At 41.7% G+C, this 13,082-nt stretch overlaps 2 protein-coding genes across 6 annotated transcripts in view; both read right to left on the reverse strand.

The window, feature by feature from the left end:
- ANK3 (ankyrin 3) overlaps positions 1 to 5,354 on the reverse strand; it is a 332,342-nt gene extending 326,988 nt beyond the window's left edge. For all 5 annotated transcript variants that reach the window (XM_047825329.1, XM_047825328.1, XM_047825332.1 and 2 more), the window contains exon 1: positions 5,226 to 5,354. In XM_047825329.1, coding sequence (XP_047681285.1) covers positions 5,226 to 5,339 — 114 coding nt within the window. In that variant the 5' untranslated portion in view covers positions 5,340 to 5,354. The remainder of the gene's footprint in view (positions 1 to 5,225) is intronic.
- A 52-nt stretch (positions 5,355 to 5,406) lies between these two features.
- LOC125147582 (putative RNA-binding protein 15B) overlaps positions 5,407 to 13,082 on the reverse strand; it is a 357,891-nt gene continuing 350,215 nt past the window's right edge. Inside the window, exons 4-5 of the mRNA XM_047824669.1 lie at positions 6,290 to 6,396; positions 5,407 to 5,715 (exon numbers count right to left, since the gene is read on the reverse strand). Coding sequence (XP_047680625.1) covers positions 5,672 to 5,715; positions 6,290 to 6,396 — 151 coding nt within the window. The 3' untranslated portion in view covers positions 5,407 to 5,671. The remainder of the gene's footprint in view (positions 5,716 to 6,289; positions 6,397 to 13,082) is intronic.

Genomic DNA, 13,082 nt, shown 5'->3' on the forward strand with positions numbered 1-13,082 from the left:
TTAAGTCTATGTTTTAGCTATAAAAAAAATGGGGATGAAAATAATACCTGTCTCATACAGAAGTTGTGAGAAAAATAGTAGAATAATCCATGGAATCACCCTGCACATTGCCTGGTATACAGTGAGCACCTAAGACATTGTTATGTTATTATAGCAACATGTCTTTGAGGAGTTGAAATCCTGGTGTTGGCAATTTTCCATTTATTTTCAAAAATTAAAAAAATAAATTCTTCTGGTAAAACATTAAAATCTGTTGCAGAGGGTAAGAAAAACAGACACACTGCCATAGTGCACTGGGTTACTTAGCGATATACAGCTTGTTATTTAAGGCTCCCAATGTCTAGGAAATAGCTGATCACTTAGAAGTTTCTTTTTTTAAAGAAATTCTTTTTTTTTTTTTAATTTTTTTTTTCAACGTTTATTTATTTTTGGGACAGAGAGAGACAGAGTATGAACGGGGGAGGGGCAGAGAGAGAGGGAGACACAGAATTGGAAACAGGCTCCAGGCTCTGAGCCATCAGCCCAAAGCCCGACGCGGGGCTCGAACTCACGGACCGCGAGATCGTGACCTGGCTGAAGTCGGACGCTTAACCGACTGCGCCACCCAGGCGCCCCGAAGGTTCTTTGAATCAAATCCATTTTGATATGTAGCTGTGAAAATATTAACTACATATGCTGTTCCGTGTTGTAGGTAAAAGAACAAGCTAGACAGCTAGACTTTCCACACTGGAGTTTTAGATCTGCCACTAAATAGTATGGGAATGCTTAATGGATTCCTGCCTCAGTTTCCTCATTTGTAAATGGGGATAATAAATACTTTCTTTGTAGGGTAGTTATAAAGATTAAATGAGCCTCTACCTACAAAGCAATTTAAAACCCTACCTGATACATTTTAGGTGGTCAATAAATGCCCTGGAATAAAAGACATGAATCCAGGAAATTTAATTATTCATCTTCCGCTTCAAGCCAGGAACTTGGCAGTTACCCTAGAATCCGATCTCTCCCTCTCACATCCTACACCCAGTCCATTGCCAAATTCTGTTGAGTCTTCCCCTAAATATCTCTTGCATGCAACACCCCCTCTCCACTGTCATAGTCTCTGCCCTGGTTCAGACCCTCAGCATCTCTCATTCCTGAATCACCACCCGTGCTTCCGGAAGGCTCTCCCGGCTGCTATCTGCAGCATGGATGCCTGAGTGATGGTTCTAAACCATAAAGCCATTCAGTTACTCTTCCTACTGCCTCCATTTAAGTCGATTCAAGTCCCTCTCTCCTTGGAGAAGGTAATTTCCCACCCTGTGAGATGGGATACAAAGGTCTTCATGATCTGGCTTCTGACCACTTTCCAAGCCATATACTCATATCCCTTTTGCTCCTTATTTATGTTTGCTTTTCACACATGAATGTTCCCTCTTATTTCCATCACACTGGGCATGGTATTCCTGTCCTTTTGCCTGCCTGTCTTGCTCACTCCTCCTCCAAGGCTCAGCTTCCCTGAGAACCTTCTCTGAGCCCATTTGAGTTGAACTGCAGTCTTACAGTGGGCTCCTGTGGCTCCCTTTACATGTGTTATGAAGGGTGATTAGTGATCTCCTCTCTCTGCAGGGAGTCACTGTACTGTTGCCACTCTGCCTCCTGTAGCTTTGCCTCCAACACTGAATGCAATGCCTGATCCACAGAAGTCACTCAGTAAATGTTTGCTGAATGAATACGTGAATGCAAAAATGAAGCACTAAATATTCATTCCTGCTCTGCCACTGAATAGCTGCATGAGTCTGTTGTCAACAATTAGAAAAGATATTAATCATAAAATTGACTGTTCCTTTATCCCAGTATACCCTGTGCCAGCAATGCATATAAATGTCTCCTTTTTTAGTATACATATCCTTAGATCACCTCAAAGTGGGTTTTTTTTTTTGATAGGACATAATAAATATATACAAGCATACTTGTGAACATTTAAAAAAATTATTGAATAAATTAATGTTATTTCTCCTAATAGCCCTCATTATTGAAATGTACCTTATAGTTTACATGGAGAGAAAGCAAAATATCCAGGTAATGTGGCACCAGAGGCCAGAGGCAACAAGGGAAGTGTGGCCCTGAGAGCATTTGTGACTTCTAGTCCTCATGAACTCATGGTAGCTTGGGTTATCCACTGACCACCGCCCGTGGGCCAGGACCTTGCTCGGTGCAGGGAATATAAAGAGTTCCTCTCTGCAACTTTCTCAGTCAGAGCATAGATCCAATATTGTCCCCTCCCAAAGGCACTCTGTCTACCTTTGGCATGCCACCCCACTCACTGCCAGCATTAGCGGCCCATTGGGAGAAGAGGAGAGTGAAGGGGAAAATCTATCAGGGAAGAGTGATGGGACAGTGTGCGTAAAGGAGATGGGTAAATGCAGTGGAAAGACACCTTCTAAACAAAATACTCAGGGAAAGTTGCTTTTTGTTTGCTTCAAGTCAGAAAAATTGGGATAAAAAGATTAAAGGTTTGTCCATCTAAATGCATTTCCTTTTAGCAACTAGGAAGATTTTTCCTTTCCTTGACACTAATGTTGCTATGGCAAGAATAAAACACACCATTATTAAAATTCAAGTAATTATAAATTCCAAAAGTTTCCTATGTTTTTTGATTGGTAGCCACTTATTCATGGTTATCAATATGCATAGCAGACCAAATGTGCAATCATGGATTTTTTAAGAACTGATGAAATGTGAATAGAATGTTAATTTTATATACACATTCTGACTTGATTATAATACTTAGTAATATCTCATACTGTATGAGGTTATGTCATATATATATCAGGAAAAGTTCATCCTGGGCTTGTTTAAACTTCAATTACAGGGGTACCATGAATCAAATTCCTTTACAAAATAGATACTCTTCACGTTTATCTAAAGCTTTTCTATTTTGTGACTTTATGAAATTACTATTACTTTTATGTAATTAAAAGATCCTAGAGGATATTTCTACATACAAGCAAGAGGAATGAACCCCATAATAACCCACAAAGTACATAAGAGAAGCTTTTCCAATTGCTATGGGGCCTATAATGTGGAGCAAAGTAACCCAAAAGCCTTCATCAGGATCTTAGGAAAAGGTAGGAAAAAGAAACTCCAAGTAAAAACAATTCACTTTGTAGAGAATAAGTGGTATATATACTATATGACTGAAAAAGAATCTAGATTATGTCTTGAAAGTAATCTAATGTTGACTTTGTACTTTGAAACAGTCCCTAAAATCCTTGGACTGTGAATGTTAAATCTCCTGAAATGCATGTATCTTTGATAGGGAATATACTGGTTTTAGTGTGTCGTGAATTAACTAGTACAATGGCAATGAAAGTGTTATCCACAGGCCACTTTCTGGATCAACTCTGTGACTGTCCTGAGAACAAAACATTTAAATCTGCTTGCACATTGACATAGCGATATTGATATTTCTCCATGTTCCCTCCTGGTTGCTAAGAGATTTACATTGGACAGACTCTGTTGTACTCATAACAAAGCACTTTGGTCCACAAAGCATTTGCTTCAGCTCAGTGAGCCCAGAAGCTCCCTTTGCCTCACCCCTTCCCTATTTTGCTTCCAAGTCAAACAGGGGCCCAGGCCCCAAGGCAGCAGGCCTGTCATCACTACAGGAAACTGCGGTGCATAAGCCTGGCTCGGCTAACAAGTCTTATACAGAGTATTAACAGCAACGATGCGATTGTATCTTTATACAAATATATGTACCTTCTTTTCTCATGTTTCTTAGAAGCCAGCTTATCACGGTGGGAGTGGGTAAAGATGTGTGAAGAGTGGGCACTCTGTAGTGACCTCCCACAGATGAACCTAATACAGTGCAATTAGACCAGAACCTGGCAAAATATGGCAATTCCACAACTCTGCTGTGCATGACTCTGAAATATGCCTGCCAACAATTTCCCGAGTTTGTGCTTTTGTGAAAATCTGTTCAAGAAGTTTATTTACAAGAATATTGAAGTAGGAAGCATCTATATTTAACATCCTGCAGCAAAGCGACTGTACCTCTCCAAACTCAATCTCATAAAGTCTGCCACATAACAAAACACAGAGAGCCTTCTTTCACAGATCCTAACTCTGAAGAAAATGGCAAAGGCACCAAAAATATTCATGATCAGCCCTGAAGAGAGGTACATGTGGTGGATGAAATCTGCATGTCATTTAGAAGGCACATGCATCACTGCTCACAGCAAATTAAGATTATCTTTCCCTTGGGAATTCTCACAAAGAGACATAAAAATGCTTTATGACCTGACTTTCATATTCAGATCACAGAGTTTTAGTCAATTTTTATTAATTGCCATAGAGGAAAAGTGCTTCGGGCCCACACTCCCCAGTGGGTACCTAGGAGTCACATTTAAGGGCACAGCCACTAAACACTCAGTAAATACTCTCCGGCTGTAATGAAACACCACTGACCTAGAATATTCCTCCTATCTTCCCCCTGCCATAGAATATCAGTCGGGGATGATCACTGCCCATGCTTTAATCAGAAGCAATCAGTGGTGAAGGATGCAGGTCCCTGCCCTGCCATGGGAATTCCTGCGTTCAGGATAATCCCTCTCACCCAGCAGAGAATAACAAACCTCTGTGATTTCAGCTTCATTTAACAAAAGAAAGTCATTTCTGGCAGCTTGTTTCCATCGCACAACCTAACTAAAAGCACCTCAGAGAAAAAAGAGGCAAAAGGAGGGGAAGAAAGCAAAGCAGGAAATGACTTTTCTGCTACGTCTTTAAGGTCACAGATGTGCCTGAGAAATGCACACATGTGACAGTAGTTCTAGCACAAAAGCTCCTTTTCCACGAGCCTAGACCTCCAACAAGTACAAAGACCGGCTCGCTGGCCTCTCCCTCAGACCCAAGTCACCGCAGTCCATTTAACCTTGACTGGGCTGGGAAGAAACTACTTTGAACTCCCTTGCAACACCTTTCTGTGTCATGGCAACATGCCCCTGCCTGTGTCAAGTGCAGGCACACCTTCCGCATCAGCACTGCAATCACCCCCACACAGGACAGACTCTCCCCCTGCCTAGCCCATCCTCTGGCCATGGTCGGCCACTGGGTTTTATCATCCGTTCCCAATTTATACTCTACACAGCACGTAAAAATAGCCCTTAATGCTTCTAACAGACGCCAGGAGGAGATTAAAACAAAAAGAATCCAGGCAAGATTTATGCTCTGGCGTATACAACTACCTTTTTCTTCCGATCCCGGGACCGTTTGCGGTGTTTCCTTTTCTTCTCAGTCTCCTCTTCAGCATTGATTTCTAAATCCCTGTTTTTCTTTAATTGTGAGGCTGCATGAGCCATAATGCATTGAAAAAGCTCTTCTCAAGCACGCAGGGCTTCCTTGTATAAGGTGATATCCTCAGGCACCTTTAACCAGGCTTACAGTAGCATTCCAATCACTGGAGAGAAACCTTTGACCAGAAGCAGGAAGACATTCAAAATGCAGAGATGCTGTCGAAGCTGAAGCTTTTAAAAACCCAAAAGACGGCTTCCAGACTTCATCCTACACCTTCCTCTACCTGAACCTTTACACGAGAGTGCAGCCATCGTAATGCATTTATCGTAGTGAAAAAGACAGCTGGGACAGAGGAAGCTGTATTATGGCTGTATCCCCTGCCACCAGCTGGAAGTGTCTAAGTGATTCCTCGGAAGGGGGAATGCTGCAAAGGATGGTTCTCTGAAGGGAAAAAATCCAGAGTCACCACACATGCAGGAGCGAAAATCCAGCACTAATTCGGAAAACCTATTTTAGAATCCTTTGGAAAAAAGACAGGGCTGCAATTTATACATCACCACTAGTTCGGCACAGAGCATAATTTAACCCATAATAGAATGGAGCTGTTCCTCCTTTAGTTTAACTGCTGCTGGTGACAAAATATATAAAATAAGATTTCACAAAATACACTAAATTTTGCTGAGGAGACCCTGACTGCATTACAGGGAAAACAATGCAGGCATTGCTGGCCTCAACAGTGCATCCTTTATGCTGAACTATCAGCCTAAATGCATTTTGTGGGAGAGGACTACAGAGGGGCCTGTTGTCTTTTAAAAACAACATGCTGATTACAACACATCATACAGAAAGACGTGAGCATGTTGGTGTATGGAACAGACGCCTGATTCACAGGAGTTCCCCAGGACTCTCCTCTCATGTGGTCCATGGGTCAGAGGATGGGTGCAGCACTCAGGGCTGTGGAGACACTGAAATGCAGCCCTGGCTTTCATGTCAGGGTTTGCTTCCATCACCTTACTATTTTTGCCACCTGAGTCCTCAATGACTGCAGCCTCTGAATATTCATGATGTGAAGCGGAGCGCTGGCAGTGGGGTGGCTGGGTGGCTTCTGCCAGGAGGCACACACTGGAAGAAACATACTAAGTCAGGAGCCGTTTATACACACGTGGTATTCACACAGCATTAGCAAGACATGGCTAAATGGTAGACCAGATCTAAAACACTCGGGCTCTGGTAAGAAACCCTAAATTCACTAGAAAAAGGAGCAGAAAAATTTTTTTTAAAAAATGATGCTCTGTTGAAAAGACTTTGTATGTGTGCTTCCTATACTGTAAGTCCATGTGCTTCTCCCAATACAAAAAAATCTGTAACTTTGGAGATGGGTGCACTTGGCTTTGCAGGAGTGACGGCTAACGTGTGCAAAGGCTGAAGCCAGAAGTCCAAAGGTGCCACGTGAAGAGCTGCTTGGGTTCTCTGGGGCTGTGGTTTATGTGCTTCATAAAGAACCCCCAGTGGGAGCTCCTGCAAACATCCGTCCACTACATTTCTGATTCGGACATCACAGATCTTCTTCCCTGTCCCCTTGTAGGGGGCTTTACCCTCTGCCGGGCAGTGACAGGCAGTGAGAAGGGAAGATGCTGGGCCCATGGATTTCCAGTCCTGCTGCCAGTGGATGGCACACTCCTCTGGAGCCTCACCGTGAACCACCTGAAAACCAGGCAGGTCAAACTGTTCCCAAGGGGCTACTGCGTGCGCTGATGTTCATGTGCTGCTTCCCCACAGAAATCATCTTCAGCAAGAGAGAGTCCTGGAAACGTTCTCCATTGCCTACCAAACCATCATCTCGCAAGAGGGAGGAGAAAAGGAAGGAAGGGAAGTAAAGGTGACTCAGATCCAAAAGCAATAAGCCATATCTGGATCTTAGTAACAAAAATAAGTGTTTTTCTACCAGAAGAATTTTTTTTATTGTCACAGGAATAGGTGGAGTGGAGAAAAGAAGGAAAATTAAAACTTTTTTATAGTCTCCCTTTTATAAATTACCTTGCACTTTTGAGGAACATTCATACAATTTCCTTTCCTTATTTTCAGCAAGTTGAAGGACCAGCCAGCTAAAGAACTGGCTGGTTTCCCACTGGCTCCTGGGCCTTTTTTTTTCTTTCTTTGTAGACACTAATGAAACTTTAAAATATATTTATAAGTATCCTTGATCAGAGTAACCTCTTTGTCTGAGGCTGGCAAACCTATACTTTCCCATTGATCTCTATCAGCCAAAGCATACTTGGAAATTAGGAAAACGACCATTCACAGGTATTTCTCAAAACACTTTCTCTAGAATAATAGTTTGTTTTCCCCAAATTATCCCAAAGTTGAGTCCATCACAATCTTTATGTCAACAAAATATAAAGTTTTTGTTATGTTTGATTTTGGAGTATTTCAGTAAGTGGTGGATCCATCAAAAATAAATTCTAAGGCTTGCTTGTTTAGATTTCCAATCTCACAAAAAATGTGGGGTTTTATCCTCCATTTCTAAATCAGAAGAACTTTTGGGGCACCTGGTGGTTCAGCTGATTAACCGTCTGACTTTGGCTCAGGTCATGATCTCACTGCTCATGAGTTCGAGCCCTGCATTGGGCTCCGGGCTCTGTGCTGACAGCTCAGAGCCTGGAGCCTGCTTCGGATTCTGTGTTTCCCTCTCTGCCCTTCCCCTGCTCATGCTCTGTGTCTCTGCCTCTCAAAAATAAATAAATATTTTAAAAATAAATAAATAAACCAGAACTTTTAACAGCAATGCTGCCAAGGAAGCAGCCCTGAGGGTCTGAGATTTTGATGGTTATACTACTAAAGTCTTAGTTCCTTTCTCCCTATCCAGCCTATGCCCTGACAGGTAACTCCCTAGCTTCTTGTGTACTTACTCTCAATACAAAGGCATTTACCCAGGATAGCCACAAATACTAGTTTTTTTCCTCTCAAAGTGAACTGACAGTTCTGTCGGTAATTCTAGAAAGCAAGCCCTTATAAGAGCTAAAAATAAAACATGAAAAGAACTTTTAAAAACTTTATTCTCTGAAGATTCATAAAACTTTTCCAGTTAAGTCTGAATAGGTTGCTCTCTTCTGCAAGGTTACAGAATTAGTACGAATCCCCAAAGTAGAAGGATGGTGCAGCTGGTACAAGAGTGTATCTCTGAGCAGAGAGGCAGCTCTCCGACAGCAAGAAGGAGATACAGGAATAGTATTACAGCAAGGAATAGTATTCCAATCCTGCTTCCTGACACTGGCCATGGGGGTGTACTGGACAGGATGGGGATGGCCTGGGCATGGAATATCATAGCTGTTGAAAGTTAAAGAAAAACTATTCTTAAGCCACTCCTCTCCAGGGAAGGCGGGAGGAGAATCTGTTCTAGTTTTAGAAAAGTCCCAGGTATAGGGATTCCTAAAGCATCCTTTCTACAATAAAGTAAAAGACTGATCTTCCAAACTTGTTAGCTACAGAAATCCTTCTTTGAAGAAATCCTATGGGAAAGGCAATTACAACAAACATAACAGTGGAGCCACTTGGCTGAACTGAAAGAATGGTAGCCCAGCCCTACTGCCTACCCTTCCTGCAGAAGGCAGCCTGGGTAAGCAAATTTGAAAAACAGCCAACTGAAGCAAGAAGGAGTCCTGGTCTTTTCCTTTCCTGAACCTTGGTTACCAGAATTTATGTTGAAAAGCAACTCTGGTTAAAATTTTCCTTATGATTTTGTCCAAAATAATTCCTGATTTCTTACCAAAAATGACAAATTTCATTTACAGTACTTCCTATCTGTGCGTAATGCACATAAAACTAGTACAAAAAAGTAAAAATCCCTTTTTAGCTGGATTTCTGGTGGCTGGAGTAATATTTGTACCTTGAGTGATTTCTAATCCAGGAATCACAAGTTGGTGACTAAATATCCCACTGAAACAAAACCAAGTCAACTCATTAAGATGTTTTACAGACTTTAGATGCCAGTGAGGGAATTTTTTCTTCACAGTTGAGGTATACACCTTGCCAGGATTTTGAGATAAACTTTGACTATTACTTCAGCCAATTAATAACTTGATCCCTCTGAGGTGTCATTCTATATTGTGTCTCCACATTGTTGAACTGGGTTGACACACAAACAACGTGTGTGTGATTTCTATGAGGAGGATACTATCTCTTGGTCGTTTTGAAGTTACAGTAACTGTGCATTTTGAAAAAATATTACATAGTAATGTAGAGAAGTGGAGGATGAGAGTATACAGAAAAATGGAGGATGGGAAACCAAAAGAAAGGAAGAAAAAAAGAAAAAGAAAGAAAGAAAGAAAGAAAGAAAGAAAGAAAGAAAAGAAAAAAGAAAAGAGAAAAGAAAAGAAAAGAAAAGAAAAGAAAAGAAAAGAAAAAATAGTTCCCATCTGGTGGGAGGCTGTACCTTCCCAACGCTACCCTCTGCTCTCAGTAATGAGCAAAGTGTGTATTTTGATGGAAGGAAAACTATTTCATACTGCACCCACTTCAGCTTCCTCGGGAACAGAGCAGCCTCACCGTGAGAGTCACAATATTTTTCCTTCACAAAGAAAAATGGATCCATCGTCATTTCATTAACTTTGGCATCCTAGATAAAGATGATGTCAAGAGACCTTGAGCAGGTTCTGAACAACGTGGGGAACAAGAAAGAAAACAAGCACTAAACCTGTCAATGGTTGTAAATGACAAAAAAGCACCCTGGGAAATACTCAACTCATCGTCATGTATTCTTCATTTTCAGATGAGACACATGAAATGCTAAAAAAAAAAAAAAAAAAAAAGTTGGACAATACTGAAAGATTGGAGGTCCTTCCCACACCATTGTAGGGGTGGCACCTTCGGATAAATGAGCACTGGCTTTGGGCCCATCTCTCTTACTGCTCAGTCTGCCCTCTGTCCCTGGAGAAGACTGTCCAACTAACTGGCCTGACCTCAGTGCTAGAGAGCCAGCTGGCCCCAAACTGCCAGCTGCTTCTGTCACCTCACAGGTGCAGCAAGGACAGGCACAGGGGGACGGCTTCCCCAAGGTCTCTCTATCACAGCCACACTGGCCAACAGCAGGGATCCTTCATGCTCCAGGGAAGACCCCCACAGGGACATCCCTGTTTTCCATCTGACCCAAAGGAGTAGATGGGTAGTGCCTGGCAGAGCACTGCGTTGGAAGCCAGCACCAAGCAGGGTGGGTGAATGAAATGTATTGCACAAGCCACTTCCTCTCTGGGCCCCTGTTCTTACGGAAGGAGGTAGCTTGGACCAAAGAACTTTGAAGCCATCATCTCACGAATCCAAAATGCTACGACCTGAAGTGATAGAAGGTTGTGGGTGTTTGGAAATAAATATACCTTTCCTATAATCTTCCTTTAAGGAGAGTTTGTAATCTATCTGGCCAATACAGTAGCCACCAGCCATATTTGGCTATTGGGCACTGAAATGTGACTAGTGTGTCTAGAATTTAAATTTTAAACTTAAAGACATATTCAATTCAGGGGTGCCTGGGTGGCTCAGTCAGTAAAGCGTCCAACTTCGAGTCAGGTTATGATCTCACGGTCCGCGGTTTCAAGCCCTATGCTGGGCTCTGTGACAGCTCAGAGCCTGGAGCCTGCTTCGGACTCTGCCCCTCCCCTGCTCGCACTCTGTCTCTGTCTCTGTCTTTCTGTCTCTGTCTCTCTCAAAAATAAATAAACATTAAAAAAAAACATATTCGATTCAAATACTGGAACACATTTAAGTGTGTCTAAAACAACCTGGATTTGGGAATCTACTTTTTCAACTTTAAACTTTAGTTGAAAAATACAGATCAAGTATTTCCAGTAATTTAGCATCCAAATTAAGACATAAAATAAATGGATTTCAAGAAAAAAGAAATATAAAATACTTCAGTAATAACTTTATATATTAAGTCATGTTGAAATGAGACTAATTTGGATATGTTCAGTTAAATAAAACATATTAAAATAAATTTAACTTTTTAAAAAGGTCTTGAAATGTGGCTGTTAGAAATTTGAAAATATATGTGTGGCTCACACTATAGTGATAGTCTATATAGTGTATATTAACAAAAAGAGGGCCTTATTTGCCAGAAATTATCTTCCCAAAGACAGATATTTCTCCAAAAAAGCATTAGAAGACACTCAGCACTCAGTCATGCTTTCTGTTTGAAAAGGCGAAGCACACAAAGGTAGTATGTTCTCAGGCATTTGTGCTAAAAGAACCATTCAGGCGTTCATGGACTTGCCCATTCACCCTGTTGGTCATTGTGGTTAGCACCTGGGACATACAGATGACTGGAACTTGGTTCCTGCCCTCAAGCAATGGATGGGAGAGAGAGACAAGTCAACCAGCAATTACAGCGCATGTTCAGATGCTGTGGAAGCAGAGCGGGGCATAGTGAAGAGTTCACCCAGAAGAGTGCTACTCAGTCAGGAATGAAGTCCCTCTTTATCAGCCACAGAGCTCACAGTTTCACAATTTGACCCCCGCATAGTCCAGTCACTTAGCCAACTGCTCACGCACTGAGGATTTCCCTTTATGGTCCAGGTGCTGTTATAGGCACTGGCGATGCCAGTGGTGAGTAAGAGTGAGGAGGCCCCGTGCCTTGCAGCTTCCATTCTTGTCAGTGTGGGATGGGGGAGGGGGGGAGTAAGCAAACAGATACAGGAAGAAGATAGCTTTGGGAGTTCCAAGTGTTGTGAAGGAAATAAAGCTTCGTGACCAAATTGAAAGTGACTGGGTAGGAACAACTGTTCATGGACTCCGCCTCTTTCCATTTTTGATTCTCCAGGAAAAATAAATGAAGATGGTGAGGAGACAATTGAGTTGAGTCTTCCACTCCATTAGGGTAGGGATTCCCTCACATGGCCTAAACTAGGACACTGATTACAGTGGCGGATGGTGAATGTAAATGTTTTCTCAAGTAATGTGCTCGCTTCAAAGATAGCTATTACTAAAGATAAACAATAGATGCTTTTGTATCACTTCTCTCGTGAACTATGTGGATACTTATAGCTTCCATCACCTTTTCTTAATTGACAGTTTAATAACTATTCCAATAGCATGGATGTCATATGTCTACTAAGTAATAGAATAAATTTTCCTATGGATCTTGTGGAGATAAATCTCATTGTTTCATAGGAAACATAACATATTTTATGAGAGGATATTCTTTAGATATTTCACTAAACTCTTGTTATTTAATGTTTATACAATAATCATATTTGAAGTGGCCCAATGCAAAGACAGTGCAAGCAAGCAGGGTCAAACAGCTCTTACCCCAACCTCGCTACATATGGCTATGAGACCTTAGAGGAGTCCCTTATCCTTCCTCAGTCTTTACTCCAGTATCTGCAAAAGGAAAGGAACTCTAAAGTCTTTCTCCCAGAACACACACTCTGTGATGCCAAAATACAATTATAGGAAGGACAATGATTGACTTATGTGCTCTTCTTCTGTTGGTATGTTCTGGTCAAGATATAAGGAAAGTAAGCCCACTTTTAAAACATTTCTTTTAAGGGGTGCTGGGTGGCTCAGTCAGTTGAGTGTCCAACTTAGGCTCAGGTCATGATCTCATGGCTCATGGGGTCCAGCCCCACGTTGGGATCTGTGCTGACATTTCAGAGCCTGGAGCCTGCTTCAGATTCTGGGTCTCTTTCTCTCTCTGCCCCTCCCTCACTTGCACTCTGTCTCTCTCTGTCTCTCAAAAATAAATAAAACTTAAAAAAAAATTTTTTAATATTTCTTTTAAGAGGAAACAAAGTCAAAGGTATGAAGGAGATAGGATTTAA

Source organism: Prionailurus viverrinus, chromosome D2 (assembly GCF_022837055.1).
Source record: "Prionailurus viverrinus isolate Anna chromosome D2, UM_Priviv_1.0, whole genome shotgun sequence".
Lineage (NCBI taxonomy): Eukaryota > Metazoa > Chordata > Mammalia > Carnivora > Felidae > Prionailurus > Prionailurus viverrinus.